The 25,515-nt window shown below is 43.5% G+C and overlaps 1 protein-coding gene across 10 annotated transcripts in view; it reads left to right on the top strand.

Moving 5' to 3' along the window:
- Aak1 (AP2 associated kinase 1) overlaps positions 1 to 25,515 on the top strand; it is a 151,720-nt gene that overhangs the window by 98,425 nt on the left and 27,780 nt on the right. For 6 of the 10 annotated variants that reach the window (XM_052174235.1, XM_052174236.1, XM_052174233.1 and 3 more), the window contains 8 exons: positions 903 to 982; positions 5,221 to 5,375; positions 6,372 to 6,703; positions 9,475 to 9,720; positions 14,275 to 14,507; positions 15,564 to 15,721; positions 17,347 to 17,451; positions 21,135 to 21,230. In XM_052174235.1, the coding sequence (XP_052030195.1) occupies positions 903 to 982; positions 5,221 to 5,375; positions 6,372 to 6,703; positions 9,475 to 9,720; positions 14,275 to 14,507; positions 15,564 to 15,721; positions 17,347 to 17,451; positions 21,135 to 21,230 (1,405 nt within the window). The remainder of the gene's footprint in view (positions 1 to 902; positions 983 to 5,220; positions 5,376 to 6,371; positions 6,704 to 9,474; positions 9,721 to 14,274; positions 14,508 to 15,563; positions 15,722 to 17,346; positions 17,452 to 21,134; positions 21,231 to 25,515) is intronic. The other 4 variants (XM_052174237.1, XM_052174239.1, XM_052174241.1 and 1 more) reach the window with 4 other exon arrangements.

Here is a 25,515-nt window from a genome sequence, read left to right on the forward strand (position 1 = left end):
CCACAGGTATGGGGCTATCTACCTGAGCACCGGCTGCCTACTGTTCTTACATCTACAGAGAAAATGACTCTTGATCCTCAACTACCTGTAGTTCTTCAGTGAGATGTTGGGCCTCAGGAGTCCCTGAAATTTTGATTAGCTTGATCTTGGGCAGGTCTTGTGCATGTAACCACAGCTGTGATGGGTTCATGAAAGTGGAGCTATTTGAAGGAAATCAACATCATGAAATTATTATTTTTGGGTCACTATGGGTATTAATGTCTGGATTCAATGAATATTAATGTCCCTCGCTTCATTCACTCAGGACATTCCAGCACAGCAGCTACTATAAAGAGAATACAATTTCCCTATGGAATTTATAATTAGGAAACTGAGACAAGTACATTGAACAGTAACATCCTACCCCCACCCCAATGCCTGGGGATTGAGCTCTGAGTAGAGGGACCAAGTTCCACCTTCTACAGCTCACTGAGAGCAGCATGCATGTCTACTGTGTTTCCTAGAGTGGTGAGGTGCCTTGTCTTCCTGATGCAAAGCCCTGTTCACCCTGCCTCTCTCTCTCTCTCTGGGCACTTTGCTTCCTTGATGCATCTCATGCATCTGTCCAGCCTCCCTTCCCTCTAACAGGGAAATGAGAACCTAGAAGTTGTGTTAGAAGACCCCAGATGCTACTTCCACTAGCCCTGGACAAACTAGCTCTTTTGGTTGGAGTTTTAATTTTTATTTTTAAAATAGGATCCTACTGTATAGCCCAGGCTGACCTTTATTTCATGATCCTCCTGCCTCAACCTCTCAAGTCCTGGGATTGCTGCCATAGGCCATCATATCTGGCCTCAGGCTACCTTTTCTTTACAATGAAAGCTACATGCTTTTTTTTTTTTTTTCTTCTTCTGTCTTTTTAGAACTCTCCCATTCCTGCAAAACTTCCTGAACCAGTGAAAGCCAGTGAGGCAGCTGTAAAAAAGACCCAGCCAAAGGCCAGGTAAGAACTGCCCTCGAGAGGTTGCATTGTGCCTGATGCCAGCTGCAGTCGGGTTGCCTGTGTGGCTGTGAGTAGAAAGGGAAGCAAGCTCTTTCTCCCTGTGCAGGAACTGTTCTTTGGGAATGCCAAGAGAGATACAATAAAATCTGCATTTGAAAGGAATCAAGAGCCTCACAGATGTGTTCATTTTGTGGCAGTGGGTACAGGGGCTTTCTGGGATAAGGCAGAGCCAGACTATAATGTTTATGAGTAGAGAATTGTTCAAATCTATTTCCAAGCTAGTGGGTAGCCAGGTTCGCCCCTAATCCTCCACATTCCTTTCTTCCCTGGATCCAGCCATGTTAGGAAAGCAGTCCATCAAGGGATTCCCCCTGGGTCTTAGTCAATCATACTGGAGTCACCTACGGTCTTCCAACAAAGGATTAAACAAGTAGAGGAAGATGCCCAAGTCAGAGGGTCAGGGATAGGCCAGGACAGGACAGCCTGGGAGGATAGTTGGAAGGTAGAAGTCTCACTTCAGAGAGGAAGGGGATGAATGGGTAGATATGACCCAGACTACTATAGCATTTCAGGAAAGGCGACTGAAGTCCTCATCCCACTGTCAGCCTGCAGAGGGGTTCCTACTGGAGACCTTGCATCTGGGATTTGGATCTGAGAGCAGTCTACAGGGAGAAAGGGTTCAGGGCACTCTGGACTGGACTTTTTTTTTTATTGCTTATCATACCTGTCATAGCTCAGGTTCTGCTGGACATATTAACATGTATTTCAGATGAAAAATTCTGAGGGTGACCAGGAGGTTCTCTGCCTCTTCTTTTCCTACCATCCTCTCATGGCCAGGAAATGCTAGCAACAAACTATGTAAACAAAAGACTGGATAACTGAGTATTTTTAAAAGATTTATTTATTATTTATTATTGTAAATATGCATGTGCAAGCAGATTCATGAGCTCACGAGTGCAGTTGCCCCTGGGGGCGAGAAGAGGACATTGGCTCCCCAGCTGGAGTTGCAGAGCTTGTGAGCCACTCAGCATGGGCACCGAGAACTGAACTCGGCACCTCTGCACAGGCAGTACAGGCTTTCATCAGCTGAACCATAACCAAAGCAACTTACAGAAGGAAGTGTTTGATTCGGCTTGTGGTTCCAGAGGGATTAGAGCCCATTATGATGAGGAGATATGGCAGCAAGCAGCAGGCACAGTGGCTGCTGGATCAAGCATGAAGCAGAGAACTGCAAAGAAGGCAAGGCCTTAGACTCCAAGCCGCCCCAGTGACATGCTTCCTTCAGCAAGGCCACACCGCCCTCCCAAACCTCTGCAGACAGCATCACCAACTGAGACCCAGGTGTCGACATGCTTCAGACTGTCAGGGACATTTTATTCAGACCACCACAGCTGGTCGGATAGTTCTGCTTCATGAAGCTCTGGCTCCCAGGTTTCTCCATGCTTCTCACTCTCCCACCTTATGACATAATCATGACTTTATGATTTAATATGACAGCCAGCATCTGTGTTCAAAGCAGCGAAATCAAGGAATAATCAAAGAGAACATTATCTCTTAGGCTCCTAGAAAGTGTCAGATAGTCATCTGCTCTGTTCTGTCTGCAGCCAGAGCCTGTTGCTTGGCATCTCAGGTTACAAAAGAATCTATGCTATGTGATCATTTCTTCAGATGACTGTGTGTCCAACCAAAAATTTATTATTGTACAAAACAAAAGTTTGTGTATTTGAGAAGTAGTGTTCCTATCACAGTCTCTAACTTGCTTATTTCTTCCACTTATCCTGTTCAGGTCACTCCTCTGCATGATTTTTACCATAAAGAGCTCCCCTTCATTTTAAAAAGATTTACTTTTGTTTATGTATGTCTATGTGGTGGTATGTCCATGTGATTGCACATGCCCACAGCGGTCTGAAGATGTTATTAGATATAGGCTGCTGTGAGATATTATGTGAAGATGCTGGCAACTGAACTCAGGTCATTTGGAAGAGTAGCAAACACTCAACTACGGAGCCTTTTCTCCAGCTCCTAGAGCATCCATTGTAACAGCTGGTTTTAACTAAGTTAAAGTTCTACCTGTGTGTGAAAAATCACTGCCCCAATCATTATCCAAAGTATATTTTGGAAATCCTGTGTTGGTGAAAGAGTATCTGGATGGAGCCAGTTTGAGGAAGAATTTCCTATACAGGAGTCTCATCAGCACTCACTCCCCACATGGACAATGGACAGAAATCATCTGCTTATAGACTTTGGTCAGTGTGTCTAGAACTTATTTGTCCACCAAGCAGCTTTCTAATCACTTTATTGGGGATATCTAGTAACATTTTTACTGAGTATCAAGGATTACTAAGAAAAAAAGTTTTTCATTTCCCCCTAACTTCTTCAGTGAACCTACTTGTCAGTCCAGAGTATATTATTCAGGGACCTGGGACTGAGGAGGTAGCTCAATTATTATTTTTTTCAATTATTTTTTTTTACTGAAAATTCATACAATATATTCTCGTCATAGCGTCCCCTCCCCCACCTCCATCCTGATTCTATCCATCCAACTCCACAACTTCTCTCTCTCTCTCTCTCTCTCTCTCTCTCTCTCTCTCTCTCTCTGAAAAGAAAATTGGCAAGTTAAAAAAAATAAGAAAACTGAAAAAGCATAAGAAGCACATATACACACAGACACACAAAACAAAACTAACACAAATTGGAAACCATAGTATATAATTAATTATATTTTATTGAAATTAAATTCATTAAAATTAAAATATATCGATATATAAATAATTATATGGTTAGTTAATAATAGAAATATAATTAATATATAAGCAAAAAACAGTATGATTTAACAAAATATGCCTAAACAAAACAATATGAAAAAAAAGGTCTAGAAAAACTCCATTGACTTCATTTTGTGTTGGTTATTTTCTGGGCCATGGTATCTACCCTTAAATGTAGTTTACATGCTCAGTGAGACTTCATTGGGGAAAACTAACTTTTAATTTGCAAGTGGTTGTTAGTTGGAGATGGTTTCTCGGTTAGGGATGGGAGATTATGTCCACTTCCCTGTATCAGTACTGGGCCTCCATCTAGCTTAAACCTGTGCAGAGTACACAGATGGTGTGTTTGTCAGTCCTGTTGTGTCTGGAAGGCACGTTTCCTTGGTACTCCCCATCCCTTCTGGCTTTAGAATCTTTCTACCCCCTCTTCTCCCTTAGCCCCGAGGTTAGGGGTTTATTGAAGACATCCCATTTAGGGCTGAGTGTCCACTTTTATTCTCTACATATTGTCCAGTTGTGGGCTTCTCTATTAGTTCCCATCTACTGTAACAAGAGGCAGCTTCTCTGATGGTGGCCGAGTGAGACACTGGTCTATGGATATAGCAGAAAATCACTAGAAATCATTTTATAGCTGTGTTCCTATAATAGAATAATAGTACTTGGCTTTCTGCTAGGCTATGGCCTAGCAAGTCTCAGGTTCTTGGCCACCTGAGTAGTATTAGGCAGTCTCATGGAGTGGGCCTTAAATCCAGTCAGAGAGTGGTTGTTGACTCCCCAATATTTGTGCTGCTGTTGTATATCATGTCATGCAGGGAGGTAGGTCACTGTTGCAAGTCACAAGGTTGGCGTTCGTGAGCTCCCTTAGTTTGTGCTTGTCTTATTTGGGGCTGGGGAAATGGCCTTGTGTGTAATTATTACTTGCCAGAACCCATGTAAAACTGCATATAGTAGATATAGTAGGGCATGTGCTTGTAATCCTAGCATGCCCCAACCAGGAGATGAGAAACAGACAGAGGAGAATTGCAGGAAGTTGACAGACGGGCTAGACTGGTGCATGCAGTGTTGACAAGGTAAACCCTATCTCAAACTAGGTAAAAGATGAGAACCAACACCTAAAGTTGTTTCCTCTGACCTCCACACGTGCATCATAGTACTTGCATGTCTCCCCTCACAAATGATCTTAAGTCTCCATCGCTTTTCAAGATTGCGTTACTAAGTATGGCAGTTTTGGTTGAGGGTTATGTACTCTCAGGGTTTGGAATGTATTATTCTGTGCCCTCTTGGCTTTAAGGTTGCTGATGAGGGATATGTTATTTTGATGTGTTTGCCTTTGTATGTGAATTGGCATTTGGGGAAGTGTTGATTAAGCCAATCTGAAGGTTTTGAAGGAGTGTTAAGGGCAGACATCTTGTGTTCTGCATATATCCTCATTTTCCCACATTTTAACTGCAGTTTTGTTTTTTCCTTTTCTAGACTGACAGATCCCATTCCCACCACAGAGACTTCAATCGCACCCCGCCAGAGGCCTAAAGCTGGGCAGACTCAGCCAAACCCAGGAATCCTTCCCATTCAGCCAGCCCTAACTCCTCGTAAGAGGGCCACTGTTCAGCCCCTACCTCAGGCTGCAGGTCAGTGACTGGTTTGTGGCTTGTTCCAGTGCTTCTCGATGGCAGTGTTAGAAGGCACAGCCTGTAGTGCACTGAGCTACTGTGAATGTATAGCCAGTGGCTGCACAGGAGGAACTGCTTTCTGTATTCAGATGGCTCTCCAAGACCCCTGCAGCCCGTTGTCTGCGTTTATTTTCTTATTGGACCTCTGGTCCATCCACTCCACCCTATTTATCTTACATATTTCTCCTTGCTTTTAAAGAAACAAGGCTTACTTATTTTTGATAACAACAGAAGAATATTTTATTAATGCTGTGCTTACTAGAGTACTTACCATCCTTTGTGTTCTAGTGTTCTGTTATAACAAGGGGAGTGAGCTTTTTTTCATAAAGGGAATTGGTCCAAACAACAAGTCATAGACCATAGCTATCATATTTCTCACCAGGAACAATTTCTGATAAATTTGGTGGCCATCCATATAGAGCCAGGCATGCAGATGCTAGTTGTGTAAACTGCTCATAAATATCAGAGAATGCTTTTGCTGTGGCACGCAAGCTGGTTCACAGACTGTTTTGTTTCAGTTGTCAGCTGTATGTAAGGGGAACGAGAGGTGCTGACTACAAGGCTAGGTGACTGAATGAGATGGTGGGTGAGGGAAACCGTCTGCACGAGGCAGGTACTGAAGTTCCACCTGGCTTTGAAATTTTAGAAGCACATGATTTAGCAAGAAATGAAAAGCTATTCCAAGTACAACATCACAGATGGCAAAATAGTGAGGAACAGATAAAGCTTGGGACAGTCTGCCTACTTCTGCCATTTCTTGTGTTACAAATCACAAAGCCTTTTTTTATAAGGTTTCTCTGTGTAGCCCTGTCTGTCCTCAAAATCACAGAGATCCACCTGCCTCTTCTCCCGAGTGCTGGGATTAAAGGTGTGTACCACCTCTGCCAGAGTTCAGAAAGCCATTTTTGTCTGGTAGAGTTTTGAGCCCTTACATGGAGTTTATTTTGATTGTAGGACCCAGTAATCAGCCTGGACTTCTAGCCAGTGTTTCCCAACCTAAAGCCCAAGCCACGCCCAGTCAACCTCTTCAGTCATCTCAACCCAAGCAGCCACAAGCTCCACCTACCCCACAGCAGACCCCAGCTACCCAGACCCCAGGTCTGCCCACCCAGGCCCAGGCCACTCCCCAGCACCAGCAGCAGCTCCTCCTCAAGCAACAGCAACAGCAGCAGCAACAGCCGCAGCAGCCTGCAGCACCACCGCAGCCAACAACAGGCACCTTTTACCAGCAGCAGCAGCAGCAGCAGCAGCAGCAGCAGCAGCAGCAGGCGGCTCAGACTCAGCAGGTGAGGGGCTCTAGCTGACCCTGGCTTTGTATAGTGGACTATTAGTATTCAAAGGCCTGCTAGGTATAGGTCTTCCTTGGGAAGTACTGGGGTGGCCAAGAGTCACTGACCTATATATTATCGCTTCTCACAGATGTAGAAACTGAAGCATCGAAGTGTAGTTAATAACTCTCAGAACTTGGCCTCAAGCCTTGAGGAATTTACCCCAACTTAGCACCCTGACTGACGGAGCTACTATCTAAGGAGCTACAAGGGGGAAATAACAATGATGTCCTGTTAACACACAATATCCAGTAGTGTCACACCATTTTAAATGTTGCATTGTTTGCTTGGTTAGATCAGTAGCCAAACATGGTTCATGTACTATATTTAGTTGGGACATATTATTTTCCATTAGTTTTTTAACAGAATTTTTAACTTTGGACATATATTTTATAATGATTGATTTCTTTTTTCAAAAAATTGTGTGTGTTGTGTGTGTCTGTGTGTATGAGTGTATATATACACATATGTATTTGTGCACCTGTGAACACTCAGAGGCAAGAAGAGCGATGGATCAACTCTAAATGGGATTTAGAATTATAGACAATTGCTGGATATCTGGCTTGTTACATATGTGCTGGGATCTGAACTCCAGCAAGCACTCCTAACCACTGGGCCAACTCTCTAGCCACAGGGAGAGAGACTGATATATCTTTTACATCCTTTTATCTCCTTTGCCATTTTTATTTATTTAAGAAACAGAATTACTTGTTTTTTGAGATTTTTCATATTATGAACTTGTCTTGGTTACTCTTTGGCATTTAGTATATTCCACCGCTCACTATATCTGTCTGTACGTCCATCCGTATATGTATTATGTATATTTGAGTCCATGCACTATGGCATGCATGCAGAGGTCAAAGGACAACTTTCAGGAGTCTGTTCTATCTACCACGTGGGCTCCAGGGCTAGCACTCGGCTGCTCAGACTTGGCTCCAAATGTCCTTAGTTGCTGATTTCTCTTAGCCAACCTAACCTGGTGCTTCCCAGAGACATGCTCCATATCAGTTCAGTCTGGAGTTCTTTACTCTTCCTGTTCATCCCGATGGGTGGCCTATGTTGTCTCTGACCATCAGTGGGCTTACATGTTATCTGTTTCATTTGTGTTGTGTTTTGTTTTCAGTTTTTCTCTTCTCTTTGGCTTACCAACCATTGCTGATATTTCCCAAACTCTTAAACCTACTTTGGGTGGCAAAATCATACTCTCTCAACTGGGCCTTGAGTATCAAGCTCAGCTTCTCAGGATGCTTGGCGGCAGGTGCCTTTGCTTACTGAGCCATCTTACCAGACTGTAGAATTGTTTTATCATCTTAGTATAGTTCCCTTGAGGCCCTGTTTGAACAGAAATGGGTGAGAAAGAGGCTAGATCTTTTCTTTGTTCACCAGTGTTCATTCAGAGATAACAGTGAGCGTTTTGCATTGTATTATATAAATTTATGGATTTGTATATGTCACTATTTTTAAACATATTAAGATTCTCTCTAATTTTAGTCCCTTGAAATTGGCTTCTGGGCCCCTTGGATATAACTCGTGATCAGTGATTTCTCTGCTACCTAGAGTAATGACTGTCCATGATCATTATGCTCTTAACTTAGAGTCATCCATTTCTCTAACCAGATTATTTTTAATAGGAATGATATTTAGAAACTACAGTTGTCCCTAGAAATAATTACTTGCTAATGAGTAGTGTTGAAATTGTTTCTAGGCCTTTTTAGTAGATACTTAAAAATGTGTTTCTTTTATTAGAAAACATATATGAGTTCAGATTTTTTTTTTTATATAGTATAGAATAGAGTTTATTAAGGGCATGGGGAGGGGAGTTAAGAGGGTAGAAGAGGGCTGGAGAGATGGTTCAGAGGTTAAGAGCACTGACTGCTCTTCCGAAGGTCCTGAGTTCAATTCCCAGCAACCATATGGTGGTTCACAACCATCTGTAATGAGATCTGTCGTCCTCTTCTGGTGTGTCTGAAGACAGCTACAGTGTACTTAGTTATAATAATAAATAAATCTTTAAAAAAATTAAAAAGAAAAAGAGGGTAGTAGAGGCAGAGAGAGAGAGAGAGAGAGACAGAGAGACAGAGAGAGAGACAGAAAGAGAGACAGAGAGAGAAGAGTAGAGTCCGGCCATGAGCACGAGGAGATGGGGAGGGGAGTGAGGAGAGCGGGGAAGGAAAAGCCAGAGCAAGAGAAAGCAAGACTGCAAGAGTGAGTTCAGACTTTCATATCTAATTCAGACTGGTAACTGCAAGGTTTTTGTTTAACTTCTTGAATTTTATTGTTTCTATCATCTGAAGGTTGTTTTGTTGTTCTTGGTTTTGAAATTTCAAAACCCCAGGCCCAGCTCAGTGTCTCTCTCTTCTTGCTGCCTTTGGATCATAACAGCCCCAGCTGACCACTTTTCAGCCTCATCTCAGAGGCATTCTAGTCATGCCAGGAAGCATTTGATTCTTGGCTACTTCCAAATCCTTTGTAAGAAGGATTTCTTCTGCATGAGAGATTCCCTCACTCACTTCTGTTCACACCTAGTCTCAGATCACTTGAGGTAAATCTGGTAGCTGCCTGGAACGGTGTCTGGAAAGCTGTGTGGTACAGTGGGAGGGCCTGCAGTGCTGTGCTCTTTGGCCCAGCTACTGTGCTCCTGCTGGGCCTTCCCTGTGGCTCTAGCTTCTCTTTATAGTTACTGATAGACTTGTGTTCGCCTCCTCATTTCTTGCCACTCTCCTGTGCAGTTTCAGGGAGTACATCCAGCAGCCCAGCAACCAGTCACTGCTCAGTTCCCTGTGGTGTCCCAGGGAGGCACTCAACAACAGCTGATGCAGAACTTCTACCACCAGCAGCAACAGCAGCAGCAGCAGCAGCAGCAGCAGCTGATGGCTCAGCAGGCTGCTCTGCAGCAGAAGACTGCTGTGGTAGTACCACAGCCTCAGGCACAGCCAGCCACAGCCCCACAGGCAGCCCCTGCTCAGGAGCCTGCGGTAAGACTAAGAGGAGTGCTGGGGGATGCTGGGAAGGGGAAAGGAAGGGGTGGCTGCAGCCACAGGGGCTCTGAGCTAGGGTAAAGGTGCTCTCCACCCTAGTGGTTAGAGGCTTTCATTCTCTTCTTGACAGATCCAAGCGTTAAGTATTCTGTAGAAAGCAGAGATTGAAAGACTATTTTTACATTATTTATGGAAAGGAACCTTCTTGCTTTTCACACTGAAGTTACTTTGGTGGAAAAAGTGGTTCCTCGTCTGGATCAGCCAGGGACTTGGGAGCAGAGTTGTTTTCTGTTCCTTCTTCAGAGCCCGTTTGGTTTGTTGTGCCAGTCCTGTCTCTGGAGGTTCAGGTAGTGTCTTAGTCAGTGTTCTCTTGCTATAAAGAGCCACCATGACCATGTCGGCTCTTACAGAAGAAAGCCATTTAATTGGGGGTACCTTCAGTTCAGAGGTTTAGTCCTCTGACACACACGCAGGCATGGTGCTGGAGAGGTAAAGGGGAGTTGTATATCAGGAGTCAAGGTAGCAAGAAGAGAGAGAGGTCCTGGTCCTGGCTTGGGCTTTTGAAACTTCAAAGCCTGCACCCAATGACACACTTCCTCCAACAAGGCCACACCTACTCTAACAAGGCCACACCTCCTAATCTCTCTCAAATAGGGCCACTCCCTAGTGACCAAGCATTCCAATATGTGAGCCTATGGAGGCCATTCTTGAAACCACCACAGGTGGCCCCACCTTTACTCTGAAATTCTGGCACCTTTGTGTTTGTCCTTTATCCTAAATGACCTTGCTAAGCACGAGGTTTGAGTTTGCCTTGCAGTAATGTTTAAAAGCCTGCTTGCCTTGGACCATTTACAAAGGGATGTTACTCTTCAGAGCATCCTGAAACTGGAGTCATCTTGTCAGTTTAGAGATTGGATCTATTTTCAGATACTGACTAAATGTGGCAGCATACCCCTATTCCAATTGTTTGCTCTAGTTTCAGCAAACCTGAGACACTCTTGTTCATTCTTTAGTAAGTGACCTGTCTTCTGTACTCAGTTTTCTGAATGAAAGTAATAAAAACTTTTCTGTTCCCATCAAATGGCATTTTGAATACCTAGCTAATGGTGTTTTTTTATCTAGTTATTCTCATTCTCAAGGAGGCCCCAAAACTAAACCAATGAAGAGAAATAGGAAACCATCTTTCTGAGGATTCATTGCTAGCAGAGAAATGAATCTGCCCATCTTGAGTCAGAAAACCTGTACTCTTCAAAAGGAAGCCATGTTGTAGGTAGATTGTCTACTTTCAGTCTCTACTGAGTGTTGTGCTTAGTGTGTTTACATGACTGTTTCTAAAACCACTCAGTCTTCTGCAGGAATAGGGTAGATAGCCATTATTTGTACTTTTGAACTAAAATAAACTTTTTGATAGTGGAAAAAAGGTTTGAAAACTTTTATGAGAAATAAGTAGAGGGAACCTTAAATATTTAGTTCACTCTCCTTATTGTGGAATTAGAACCTGAGATCTAAACTAGAAAATCGCTGCCTAAGGTGTACAGGACTGTGCTGGAGCTGGGGCAAGGATCAGGAACTCTGAGCCGTGTTTGCGGATGGTAATAGCAGATGCTTCTCAGGGTGGCAAGATACTCCATCACCATGGAAGACGCTAGAGGTCCTTGTCTGCTTTTCCCAAAGTGTTTACTCTCTTGGGAGTGAACCCTTAGCCTTGTGGGGCCTGGATGAGCGGACAATGGGCTCTGTGCCCTTCGTGGTGGGTTAGGGACACAAGGTGGAAGGCAACTACTTAGCAGGCCCAGAAAGCTGCCCAGCTTGGACCTGCCCTGTCTTGCTGACTCATCGTAGGGCTCATCTAGAGAAGTAAGCAAGTGGACAAGAAGCAGGTTTGGCAAGGAAAACTTTCTGTCCTCTCTTGATGACCTGTTCAGGCATACGAAAACATACTCATAACGTAGTGCTGACATAGCTTTCTGCTCCTACAGAACCTCCAGTTTCAGTTCCTTGCACCTGTGTTGGGAAGGTGTCTAAAACTTCAACTCTAATAGGATCTAATAGGTCTCTGGTCTTCTCCAACACCTGCAGTCATATGCAGATACATACGCACATGTATATGCACAGACACATGCATGTGTGTGCACACACACAAAAAATAATATTTTAAAAAGAGCTTTTAACAAAATAGACAGCAGACTCTTATCTTTCTACTTTCTCGTATGGTATACTCCTACTTCCTATCCCTTTTTAAATTGTTTAATTTCTTAAGTTAGCCCAGGCTGGCCTAGAATGACTTTGAATTTACAGAGATCTGCCTGTCTCTGCCTCCTAAGCACAGACTAAAGGGGTATGTCACCTCCATGATTTCTTGATTATCCTGCTCCTTTCTAATTTTGACTATGGAGGAGGAGACATGTCGGACTTTATATCCAAATGGTTTTAGGACCTTGGTTTACCTACCAGCCTCAATGGACTGACGATCCCCCCTCTCTCTTTTATTTTTTTATTTTTTTATTTTTTGGTTTTTCGAGACAGGGTTTCTCTGTGTAGTCCTGGCTGTCCTGGAACTCACTCTGTAGACCATGCTGGCCTTGAACTCAGAAATCCGCCTGCCTCTGCCTCCCAAGTGCTGGGATTAAAGGTGTGCACCTCCACGCCTGACTAGATCCCCTCTCTCTTAAGTGAGGATGCTGGAATTTATTCTGTAGGGTCCATTTCCACTTGTTTTCTCTGATTCCCAGTATCCATAAAACCTGCCCTGAGAGGTTGCTATAGGAGCAACTGGTGGGTGGAGCTGCTATGTATTACTGGTTGAGTAGTGTTCCTTGTCCAAAATACATAGGGCCAAAAAGCACCTTAGAGTTTGACATCTTTGTATTCTTAAGGAGATATTTTGAGGTGAAATCCAAATCTACTCACAGAACTAATTTATTTCCTACATATTTGTGCAGTGAAATAATTGTATATTATATTTTGCTTTTTGGCTATATCCTGCCACGTGAATTTTTCACATGTGGTATCATGTCCATGCTCAGAAGTGTCGGGTTTTGGGGCCTTGAGGGTTTCAGAGTCTCAGATTGGAGATGACAGCTCTTACTGTCTTGGAGATGTGGCCCACTGGGTCTTTGCTCATTTGTCAGAGGAGGGGTCCTCCTGCTAAAGGTTCTGTTACATGTGCTGCACATGAAGGATAGGTAGGTAAGAGTAGTGACGGTGCCCTCTAAATAGTGTGGCTGCTTCTTCACAGAGTACATGGTAGCTGTGATGTACCCTTTCTGGTGAAGCAAGCTAGTCCACGGCTGACCCCTGTGGATGCTGGCATTCAGACGGCGTTTTTGTTGCCACTCTCTGCTCTCAGTGGTCTGTGTTACCCTTCCTGGCTTAGTTAGGTTGACAGTAGAACCTTATAGATCTGTTGTCACTCATCTTGTTGGTGGAGTGGTTAGCATACAGATAGTATGCCTCAAAAACCAACTCCTGAGGACAACAGGAGGACAGTCTCCCCTGCTGTAAGTATCCTGACTCACTAAGATCGTGTTCTGCTTTCTTAAATTCTTTGTCTGCTTCAGCAACACAACATAGAAACTGAGCTTCAATGTAGAGTTCTCACATGAGTGGAGGGTTGGAGGGAAGGGATAGTCAAATCCCTGAGGAATTCAGTATCTGCTCATTTTATTTCTAGATTGTTAAAAACTAGGGAAAGGGCTTAGGTAGCTTTCTGAATGATTTTAAAATTACTTAGCTTGATAACAGGTGGCTTATGCTAGGGACCACTTACGTGGTGACAACTACATTGCTACTTGTTTGTTGTTCCATGGGCCACTTCTCAAGAGTCCTTCAGTTAACTCAGGCATCATTAAGGTTTTTCTTCTCACTGTATTTTCTGCTGATCTTCAGTGTCATTTTCTTAGGGAAGATTGGAGCAAGCAAATCGCACAAAACCAGTGTTGTACTTTTGCCATGGAGTTGAAACAAAATAGTTTCTTGTGGATCCATCCCACCAGTGAAGTGAAGACCTTTAACAACATAACAAAAATTGCTGCCATGTTTCAGGATTGCCTGACTCACTCTACTCAGTATAGCAAGGAATCCAAACTCTCAGCAGAAACTGTTGTGCTCCAAAGCATCTTGGCTGGAGTGTGTCTTGTCTTCTAGCTGCAATAGAAGGCAGAGTCTATTGCCTGTCCTGTGTAAGCATCCTTGGTAAGGAGCTGTCTGTTCTCATCAGTTCTTTAAGATGCCTTCCAGGTTTTTAGGACTGGGAATAGCTTCTGTGTCTTGGGCTGGTAGCTATATTACATCCAGTTGATGTGTGTATTGAAGCTAATGGAAATTGAATATGTATAAGAAGCAGGCAAGGCCTTGGTGGTGTCAGTCTCTGTGGCAGCTCAGATGGTTGTTGCCTTGGTTTTCTTTGACTTGATAACCTTAGCCATTCAAATCTTATATGAGCAAATGGAGTATTATTATGCTTGGGTGTTGGTTTGCTTTTCTTTTCCATTTCTTCTCCTCTTTTTTTTTTTTTTTCCATAATGAAGCTCTGCATTTTTCTCTCCCTAGCAGATTCAAGCCCCAGCGAGACAACAGCCAAAAGTTCAGACAACTCCACCTCCAACCATACAGGGCCAGAAAGTTGGATCTCTCACTCCTCCATCATCCCCCAAAACCCAACGTGCTGGGCACAGGCGGATTCTCAGTGATGTAACCCACAGTGCAGTCTTTGGGGTTCCTGCCAGCAAATCAACCCAGCTGCTCCAGGCAGCTGCAGCTGAGGCCAGTCTCAATAAATCTAAGTATGTGTGTTCTCATCATGTGGACAAGGTCTGCGCTGGGTTACTACCGCATGATTCTTTGCATAAGCTTGTGGTAGTGTGATAGTAAGCACGTGCCAGTGCATGTCTGTATTTAGTAAGAGCTCATGAGCTCGTCCACAGTGTGTGCACTGTACAGATTATAAGACTCAGTTTCCATTCTCCCATCTGTTCTGGGCTCTGTCTGTCTTAATTCTCCCTGTATTGACAATTACACTTCGGACACCCAGCACTTAGAAAGTGTTGTCTCAGCAAGCGTTGTCTGCACGGGTGATTGACTCATTGTGACCTTTGGAGCTGCTGCTTCTCCTCTCCCAGACGGCAATGCTTTGACTCCTTAGGTTTGTGTGAGGCGTTGCTCTTTCCTCTCATGCAGTACTTTGTCTAGGGACTTTCTTCTTAAAAGCACAAATCACACTGTTTGATCTTGAATTATTTATGTGTTTGGCCAACCTTCCTGAACCCGATAGGTTGTTGGCTCTCTGCTTCATGTACAGTCAGTCTTATTGACCATTGTGAAGTCATTGTAATTTTAGACCCATAGCTTCCTTGAAACCATGCTATCTGCGGTTAATCATATTTAAGTCAAGAAAGACTGAAAGGAAAGTAGGTGATCTAAACATACAGTAGTGGTGTTTGTTGTTTAGTGATAGAATGCTTCTGCCATCGAACAGCATTCTGAACATGGGAGGATAGCTTAGTACTGCCTGGATCCTGGAAGATCGGAGGTAGCCAAGAAAGGGGGGGTGGTTATGCTTGACACAAAGGCCTCTCTCTACATAGGTTGCTCTAGACCCTAACCTGAAGGGTCTTACAGAAGGTAGGCAAACTGCAAGAGTTCCTGAGAGCTGAAGTGAAGGAGGCAGCATTTGTAAAGACTAAACACACCAGTTTCTGTGGAAAGTCCTTCAGGAAAACACTGGGAACTTATGGTTTAACTGAGAAAAGAACTGATACCATAATGAAAAGAAAATCATTTGGTTCCTTCTGGTTCGTTAACGTTCTTTCCCTTCACCCTTGGGGTGCCAACTTTCCCAGGTCTGCAACCACCACTCCCTCAGGCTCTCCACGGACTTCACAGCAGAATGTCTCTAACGCTTCAGAAGGCTCCACATGGAATCCTTTTGATGATGACAACTTCTCCAAACTCACAGCTGAAGAGCTGCTAAACAAGGACTTCGCCAAGCTTGGGGAAGGTGAGCAAGCTGAGTCTTTTCTGTGCTTCCTGGCTGCAAGTCAGCTGAGGATAAATTTGACTGTGTCTGTGTCTTAGCTGTAGGGATATGCCTGGGAAAGGGCAGCATGGACCGTCTTGAAAAGGATTGGCTTGAGGGTCTGCAGACTGATTTTCATTTTTGCTGGAGCACTGATTTTTTTTTTTTTTTCTTAAATGCTGACCAACTGTGAGAGATAGCAGGGAGTGTGCAATCATTGAAGGAGAAACTTTAGAAAGATGTAGTAGCATTAACTGGGATAATTGTGTTCAGCTGAGTAATGGATTGCTTGGAGAAGGGTAAATGTCCCCCTCATCATCAGGGGCTTGCTTTAGAAATAGTGGTTGAGGGTGTGGTTGCAAGTCCTGATCACAGGTCCATGTTGTTGCTGTTGACTGCACATAGAAAGGAGATTCTTTCAATGAAAAATGAGGTTCAATCCAAAAATATCCATAGCCCAATTTGGAAGGCAAGATATTCAGACATCCACATAGACCTAGGCGAATATACACATACTACATAAGCACCTGTTTAATTGGAAAACATCTTCCATGTACTCAAAGCACCAGAACAAAAGAATGATCAGAGCCAGCGGATATAGGAACTACTTTACCTAACAGCAGCCCTTCTCAACCCTATGGGGGTCAAACAACCCTTCCACAGGAGTCGCACATTAGATATTTACACTATGACTTATAAGAGCATAGAATTACAGTTATGATGTAGCAACAAAAATAACATGCGGAACTGTATCGAAGGGTTGCAGCATTAGGAGGGTTGAGAACCACTGCATTTCAGCGGTGTCTTAAATACATACTTTCCTTCCATTTAATTGTATTTCATTTTAAGACAGTATCTCACTGTACAGCCCTGGCTGGTCTAGAATTTCTGTGTAGACCAGGTTGGCCTTAAATGCACAGAGATCCACTTGCCGCTCTGCCTTCCAAGTGCTGGGAATAAAGTTATAGACCAGGCTGGGCTAATTCAGCCTTTTTAAATAGCACAGGATTTGACTTTCCTTGACAAGTCATTTTCATTGTTATCTCTGCCACTTCTTATTCTGTTATGTAAACAGAAGTTTCTTCCTGCAATATTGAAAATTAGTATGTTTGTGTCTAATTAATGAGCCCTTGGGGGTTTATTTTTAAATTATGCATATGTGCATGTCCATATGTGGCTATATGTACATGAGATGCAGGCCTGTGGAAGTGTCAGATCCTGGAAGCTTGAGTTATACACAGCTGTGAGCTGCCTACTACAGGTGCTGGGAATTGAACATCTGGAAGCACAATAGGATGAACTACCCCATCTCTCCAGCCCAGGGGCTTGTTAAACTTTTCTATTTGTGATTTCCAGTCCGCATCGTTGTTGTTCCGCTAGTGTTCAGTAGCACTGCTGAGGTTGTGTCTGTCCTTCACAGCACTCACACTTCCCTCTGCCAGTCCACCTCAGATCTCAGGCTGCTTCCAGCTTGGAGAACAGTCTTTGGGCATTTGCACAACAAGGACTTTTTATTGGTAAAAATATTTCCATAAATATGGTGAGAAGTGTCCAATCTGCATCCCAGGACTCTTTCAAAATGAGCAAGCAGTGTTTCGTCCCTCTAGGAAAGCTCCCTGAGAAGGTTGGCGGCTCTGCGGAGAGTCTGATCCCAGGCTTCCAGCCGACACAAGGAGATGCCTTTGCCGCTTCCTCGTTTTCTGCTGGAACTGGTGAGTGTGACATATGCTTGAGACACGAGGCTTGCTGTCCTTACCTTCAGGTGTCCACTTCATACATAGCTCTAGCTTACAAAGAATCAGCTTCTGGCAGTAACTCATTTATTTTTATTTTTATTTTTTTAAATTCATTCAGTAGTTCAATCAGAAAATATTTAAGGCCCATCTAAAAATCACTTTGAACTCAAGTGGTGGAGTGATCTGGCAAATATACATGAGTTGTTCTCCCTAGTGCAAAATAGGTCTTATACAGGTAAATTTAATTTAAGAATCAGTCTCTGGCAAGGTTTGTCATTGCTCTTAGGGCCTTTGGGATGATTTGAAGTGTTCTATGAATTAGATACTGTCTTATACTTGATATTCTACTAATATATATGTGGGCATTTTAAAAATCAAAGCAATATGATCTGTAGGACTTGTCTGCAGTAATATGATCAAAAGACTTGTTTCCCCCACTATTAGTAAAAATTACCCATACCTACTATATAAAAGTTACATAGATCTATGTAGTCTGCGTGTCCATGCTCTCATCACATAGACAAAGCAGAGTGCCGCTATCTGATGTCTGTCTTAGTCACTGTTCTGTTGCTGTGAAGAAACAACTCTTATTAAAAAAAGACATTTGATTGGAGACTTGCTTACAGTTTTAGAGAGTTGGTCTACGGTCATCATGGCAGGATAGCAGGCAGGCATGGTGCATAGCCGTAGCTGAGAGCTTTGCATCCTCATCTGCAGGCAGCAGACAATGAGAGAGAGACACTGGACCTGACACAGGCTTTTGAAACTTCTAAGTTCTCTAGTGACTGATGACACACCTCTCCAAAGAGACTACACTTCTTAGTCCTTCCCAAACAGTTCTACTAACTGGGCACCAAACATTCATATATGTGAGGCTATGGGGGCCATTCTCATACAAATTTCCATAGTGTGCAGTCTGCATTTAACTTTTTTTATGCTCACAGATATCTTTGTGAACCTAATGAAATATATAGCTCTTCCTCACCAAAATACTTGTGACCACAATTTTGCACAATTTTAGGTTTTAATTTAAGATTGTGATGTCTAAAACACACAATTATTATTTTATTCTAAAACCTGTTGTTGTTGATGTTGTTGAATGTTGTTGTTGTTTCCACTTAAGTCTGGCATGGGCCAGTGAGATGATAAAGGCACTTAACACCAAGCGTAACCATGTGAGTTTGAGTCCCAGAACCCACATGGTGGTAGGTGCCTCCTAAGTCCCTGCACCCTCGCTACACTTTCCTATGCTGGGCTACCTGAGTGAGTTTACCACTGCATCTCCCTGTACTTTCTGTCACTTCAGGGCCTCTCTACCCCAGACTTTTTCGGTTGCGACTTCCTCCTGCAGATCTAGCCTTACTAGGATGGGGCCCTGCTAGCCTAAGGAAACCATACACCTGCTCATATACCAGCGCTTAAAAGCTGGATTCCTTCATTTTGGTCTTTGCAGTAGATGTAGGCACCAGCTATTTTCAAAAGCACAGTGTGAGTAAGGCAGCCAGGACCAGGAAACAGTGCAAAAAGTATATCCCGTGGGCTGGAAAGATAATTCAGCACATGCAGGTGCTTGCCACGCAAGCCTGGAAAACTTGAGTTTCATCCCTAGAACCTCCAGATGAAAGGAAAGGACCCCACACAACTGTATATGAATGCCTGCACACACTTCTCTCACGCATGCACTATATACCCATATCTGCTCAGGCACATTACGCTTGTGCATGCATGCACACGTGCACTCACACATGTACACACTATATGCACATGCCTGCATAGACCCCCCCACATCTGCATAAACATATCTCACACACAGATACTGTACATAAATGCCTGCACACACATCATGCACATATACTGTACACGCATGCCTACACAGACATATCACACACATATATACACTATACACACATGTCTATGTAGACACATCACACACACACACACACACACACACACACACACATAACCCCCCTCACTGTACACATATGATAATAAATAAAAGAAAAATCTGTAAGGGGGGATATGGCAAGGTGGCTCAGTAGGTAAGGACACTTGCTACCAAGTGTAATACCTGATTTTGATCCCTAAAACCCACATGATGGAAGCAGAGAGCCGTCTTCTGCAAATGTCCTGACCCCCACATGTCTATATGCATGTATATATACACAAAATAAATAAAGGTAAAACAAATCTTTAGGAAGCAGCAAGCCCACTTCACAGTTGCCGCAACATCTACAGGGATGCCAGTGTGCAGCACACTCTCCTTTTCCTTCAGTCCAGGGCCAGGCCAATGGTGCTACCACAGTCAGGGTGGGCTTCCCGTCTGTACTGGCTGGTTTTGTGTGTCAGCTTGACACAGGCTGGAGTTATTACAGAGAAAGGAGCTTCAGTTGGGGAAGTGCCTCCATGAGATCCAGCTGTGGGGCATTTTCTCAATTAGTGATCAAGTGGTGAGGGCCCCTTGTGGGTGGTACCATCCCTGGTCTCGTGTTCTTGGGTTCTATAAGAGAGCAGGCTGAGCAAGCCAGGGGAAGCAAGCCAGTGAGGAACATCCCTCCATGGCCTCTGCATCAGCTCCTGCTTCCTGACCTGCTTGAGTTTCAGTCCTGACTTCCTTTTGTGATGAACAGCAATGCAGAAATGTAAGCTGAATAAACCCTTTCCTCCCCAACTTGCTTCTTGGTCATGATGTTTGTGCAGGAATAGAAACCCTGACTAAGACACCATCCTAGTGATACAATCAAAATATTCCTTCTCAGGAGTTTTCTGATGGCATCTCCCAGGTGATCCTAGGTGATTGCAAGTTGGCAGTCAACTGCCACCATTGTAGAGCTTTAGAGGACATCCCAAATCCAAACTCTAGCAGGGTGCAAGGGAAAACTAACTTGTTCGTTATGTAGTGTGGGCTATGCTGGTGCTGTTGAAAGTGTGTTTGTTGGAAGCTGAGTGCAGCAACTCCTGTGAGTCTGTACAACATTCTGTTTCCTTTGGTTTGGTTTGGTTTGGTTTGGTTTGGTTTGGTTTGGTTTGGTTTGGCTTGGCTTGGCTTGGCTTGGCTTGGCTTGGCTTTGAGTTTGAGACTGATCTACCTGCTTTAGCTTCTAGAGTGCTAGCAGTATAATGTATATCATCATACCTGATTTTCAAAAAAAAAAAATCAAATAGAAATTAAAATGAAATTTTAGTAAAAACCAAACAAGAGTTCTAAAATGAAATGTAAAGAATGTTAATGTAGAAACAACCCGTAGACCCAGGTTTCAATGCTTGTTTGCAAGCAGAGCGCTGGCTAGTCTCTCAGTCTGGGTCTTTCTTTTCTTTGCTGAAAAAAAAAAAGAAAGTAGAAATTTCCAGGGCTTTTAAGTCCTGGCCAGGTGGGTTCAGCTCAAGGTAGAACCTGAAAGGGATTCTAGGTCTTCTGATTAATATAAGAAACTTAGGTTTCCGGACCACTGTAGTTTGTCAAGTAGAACGTGGATGGCAATAGTATCAGGTAAGACTGGAGGCTGGGACTTGTCTATCTCATAGCATTCAGTTAGACACCATGGTGGTTCACTAAGACCTGTAAGATGTGCAGAGTGTTAAGGTATACAGGAAAATTCAGCAATATTTACTTGTTATTTTCTGATTTTCTCTCCTGATCTTTCCTCTCCAACTAACTCCAGCTGATAAAAGGAAGGGGGGGCAGGCTGCGGACTCTGGCATCCCACTTCTGAGTGTGTCTGATCCCTTCATTCCTCTTCAAGTCCCTGATGCTCCAGGTAGGTACATAGGACTCAGTTTAGGGTTAGCAGTCTGACTCTTATATCCCAGGCCTTCTAGGGCCTCTGGAGAGCTCTGCTTGAAGTTGATAACAAGGATCTGAATTCCAATTCCTGATAATTGCTGTATTATATTGGGATGCTGTTGTATATTTTTTAAGTTTTTTATAAAACAGACAAATTTATCTTCAAAAAGAGAATAAAATCACTTCAGATTATACCACATGTGCTCTGAATCTTACCAGTGTTCTTTTTGTTTTTTGTTTGTTTGTTTGTTTTTACCTGCTAAGTAAAATTATTGTTAGTATATTGGGGTGGGGGCAAGTTTTCATTGAGGCCAAGTTGGCCTTTATCTTGCTGAGTAGCCAAGGATGGCCTTTAACTATTGAGCTTCCTGCCTTTACCTCCCAAGTACCCAATTTACAGTCATACACCACCACATCTGTTTTGTTTTCCATTCTTCATTATGTTTATGATAAATTGGAGAAGCCTCTGTCTTGGAAAGAACATTAATCCAATATGATTGTGATAATGGTAACAGAAGTCATTAGCATATGATAAAAGAGTAGATGTACATAGTGGCTGGGGGTGATGATAGAGCTGTGGGTGGCCCATCTGGTTCCTACTAGCTGTAGGCACTTCCTTACTTTATAATATAGTAATATATAATGAGCCTTGATAGGAAATATGAGTCAGGAGACCTAGGGTCCCTTCCAGGTTCTGCCTCCAGCTGAACCCTCCGGGCCAGACTCAGTGAAGGATGTCACTCCTGGAGCTCTGAATCTTTGGTGTATGCTCTGCTACTGATTCTTAGGAAGCAGCTAGAAAGTAAAGGTTGGTAGGTCTCAGTGGGATGACTTTTGGAATGATGAATTGATGCACTCTTTGGTGAATGCTAAAGGCTGCTTCCTGTTCCCTTCTCCATATCTTTTTTGGCGGCAGGGTGGTGGGTAATGTGACGTTTCCTTTTGTGGAACTAAATCCCACTCCTTAGAAGCATCTGGCAGTTATTTCTCTTCATCTCCCCCCACTTCTTATGTCTTCCAAGTCCAGACCTTGACAGGTTGAATCAGCTCAGTTTTTCTTTCCTTCTAGCAATCAAAGACCTTTGATTGGCTGCTTCCAGATTGGGAGGGAAGGGCTAGAGAGATGGCAATGCGGCTAAGAGCACATGCTGTTCTTCCAGGGGACCCTAGCACCCATGTCTGGCAGTTTACAACTGCCTGTGAATTCAGCTCCAGGCATCCAACCCCGTCTACTGGCCTCCATGGGCACTCACACATGTGGCATGTATGCTCCCAGACATAGATTCTACATACATGTGGATACAAATAATAACTAGGATTGGAAGAATTGACTAACTTCCACAACTGCCGCAGAGCCAGGAACACATAATGGTACTGTGGGAAATTCCTGAAGGCTTTGAAGATGCCTATTTCCTCATTCTTCATACTTCTTTTCATTCTAGAATCCTGGAATAGTTTAGTGCTCTAGACTCTCATACCAAGTCTCTTAGGGTTTTTATTTCTGTGAAGAGATATCATGACCACTGTTATAAAAGAAAACATTTAATTGGGACTGGCTTAATCAGCAGGCAGCAGGAAGAGAGAGCTACACTGGGCCTGGCTTGGGCTTCTGAAACCTCAAAGCCCATCCCTAGTGACACACTTCCTCCAACAAGACCACACCTACCCCAACAAGGCCATATCTAATAGTGGGTTTATGGGGGCCATTTTCATTCAAGTCTGCCACACCAAGCAGGCTTTGCTCTCTTAGTTTTTAATGGAAAATCTATTTAATATTTATATTTTTGTTAAAGATTTATTTATTTTATGTATATGAATATACTGTAGCTGTCTTCAGACACTCCAGAAGAGGGAGTCAGATCTCATTACTGATGGTTGTGAGCCACCACGTGGTTGCTGGGAATTGAACCCAGGACCTCTGTAAGAGCAGTTAGTGCTCTTAACCACTGAGCCATTTCTCCAGCCCGGAAAATCTATTTGTATGAGACATTTTTTTTATTTGATATATTTTTTATTTACATTTCAAATGATTTCCCCTTTTCTGGCTCCCCGCTCCCTGAAAGTCCCATCAGTCCCCTTCCCTCCCCCTGTTTTCCCACCCAACCCTTCCCACTTCCCTGTTCTGATTTTGCTCTATACTGCTTCACTGAGCCTTTCTAGAACCAGGGGCCACTCCTCGTTCTTCTTGTACCTCATTTGATGTGTGGATTATGTTTTGGGTATTCCAGTTTTCTAGGTTAATATCCACTTACCAGTGAGTGCATACCATGATTGATCTTTTGAGACTGGGTTACCTCACTTAGGATGATGTTCTCCAGATCCATCCATTTGTCTAAGAATTTCATGAATTCATTGTTTTTAATGGCTGAATAGTACTCCATTTTGTATATATACCACATTTTTTGTATCCATTCCTCCGTTGAGGGATACCTGGGTTCTTTCCAGCTTCTGGCTAGAGAATTTCAAGGTGGGTTGTTTGTTGTTGTTGTTGTTGTTGTTTTGCTTGCTTGTTTGTTTATTATCTGTTTGGCCAGCATCATCTGCTAAAAGTGTAAAATGGATTTCTGTGTCACCACCGAGATCAAGGGCTTAGCTGGTGAGGCCTTGAGCTTCCCCACGCCTACCACTTGCAGCACTCTCCCTTTAAGAGTGGTCTTTCTTTCCACAGATTAAACACTTCCACCTTGGGCCTTAGCCTCTGCCAGGATTCTGTTAATGCCTGGATAGTTTCTTCCATGTCATAGAAACCCACCGTGGTCTCACCTCGTGACTTTCGTCCTCGTGACACTTGCTAGAATGTCTGGTTTCCTTTGTCCATCGTTTGCTTCATCGGTTCACTGTGGCTGGCAGGGTCTCACTGTCTTTTATCGTGCCAGTCTAAACATTTGGCAGATCAGATGGGTGGATGAAAGAAACCTGAGGCTGCTGTTGGCCTCCACTCCTGTGCTCAGCCTCTAGACACTAGACTGGTGCTCTCAGCCTGCTCTGCCCTGTGCCTGGAATAACCCAAACCTGACCATCCATCCATTCTGAAACTGAATAAGGAATTCGCAGCTCATGGTGCCTGCAAGGTGCCATATCCTGGTGAAAGAAGGGGTGAGGCTTAACAGACCCTCAGCTCCTCCTGCCCTTGAGACCGTCGGCAGTAACCTCATTCTTTCTCCAGGCCCGGCTTTAGTATCTGAAATATGCAGTGAGCTAAGAGCTCACATTCCGTTTCTGGCACCAGAACAAACTGCAGGTTCACTGTTGGCCATGGCTCCAGGCCAAGGGTTTGCTTCTCTTCCACAGCCATTGGGCTCCGAGGGAGGGTTTCAACCTGGGTCTGTAATCCTCCTTAATCTTACAGAGTTGAGCAGTGGGTGGTTGTCATGGCAATCAGGTCCTTACCTGTGAGTCATCAAGCAGAAACTTCCTTCTTCCTTGCCAAGTCCCCCAAGTCATAGGCATTGCTTTAGTCCTTGGGTTTTGTAACTTGAGATCTGTAAAGCCTTTGACTAGAGAAGTAGTTCTGGAGCTGTAAAAATGGATTTGAGCATAGAAAGCTTGGGGTATCACTGTGGTTGTGGAGTACTCTGTGACTGTGATCTGATCTTGAACTCAGTGTTCTCATCCTGGAAACTGTAATGCTCAGCTTCTGAAATAGGAAGGAACATCTTTTGAAACTGTGTTTGGAATTGCTGTGTAACTTTAACTTACCATAAAGATAGGGAATGCTGTTCCAACCTGAGTTCTAGGTCTGGGTTCCCAACAGGTCAAGCCTAGTTCTGAAGTCATATTTTTCTCTTGCTTGCTTTTATAACCTTTAACTTTCTCTCAAGAGAGAGCCATTGAAATAGCTATCCTGGTTATGGATTGGCAGGCCGTGGCTGAAAGGGCATTGGAGGATTGTGGTTTGCTTGCTGTAGGACTTTTTTTTTTCTTCTTCAAAGCAGCATAAAACAAACGTTAGGGAAGTCTGGAATATTAAGAAGTCAGTCATCTGTGAGTTCGCTGAGCTGTTACGTGGCTAGTGAGTGTGATAGTGCCTTCCTTCTGCTCTCTGTAGGGAAGATCTCAGTGGAGAGGGTTCCAGTGCTTAAAGTACCATGGAGTAGACAGAATGGTTGTTTTCTGAAAATGGGTGAACAGATTTTTAATTACTTGTTTTTATTTCTTAAATTTACATAAACTGTCCAGCCTTTGGCGTGCAGCTTGGTGGCATTAAGGGCATTTACATGGCTCCTCAAAATCTTTTCCACTTGAAGGACTAAGAGCGT

Source organism: Apodemus sylvaticus, chromosome 2, assembly GCF_947179515.1.
Source record: "Apodemus sylvaticus chromosome 2, mApoSyl1.1, whole genome shotgun sequence".
Taxonomy (NCBI): Eukaryota; Metazoa; Chordata; class Mammalia; order Rodentia; family Muridae; genus Apodemus; species Apodemus sylvaticus.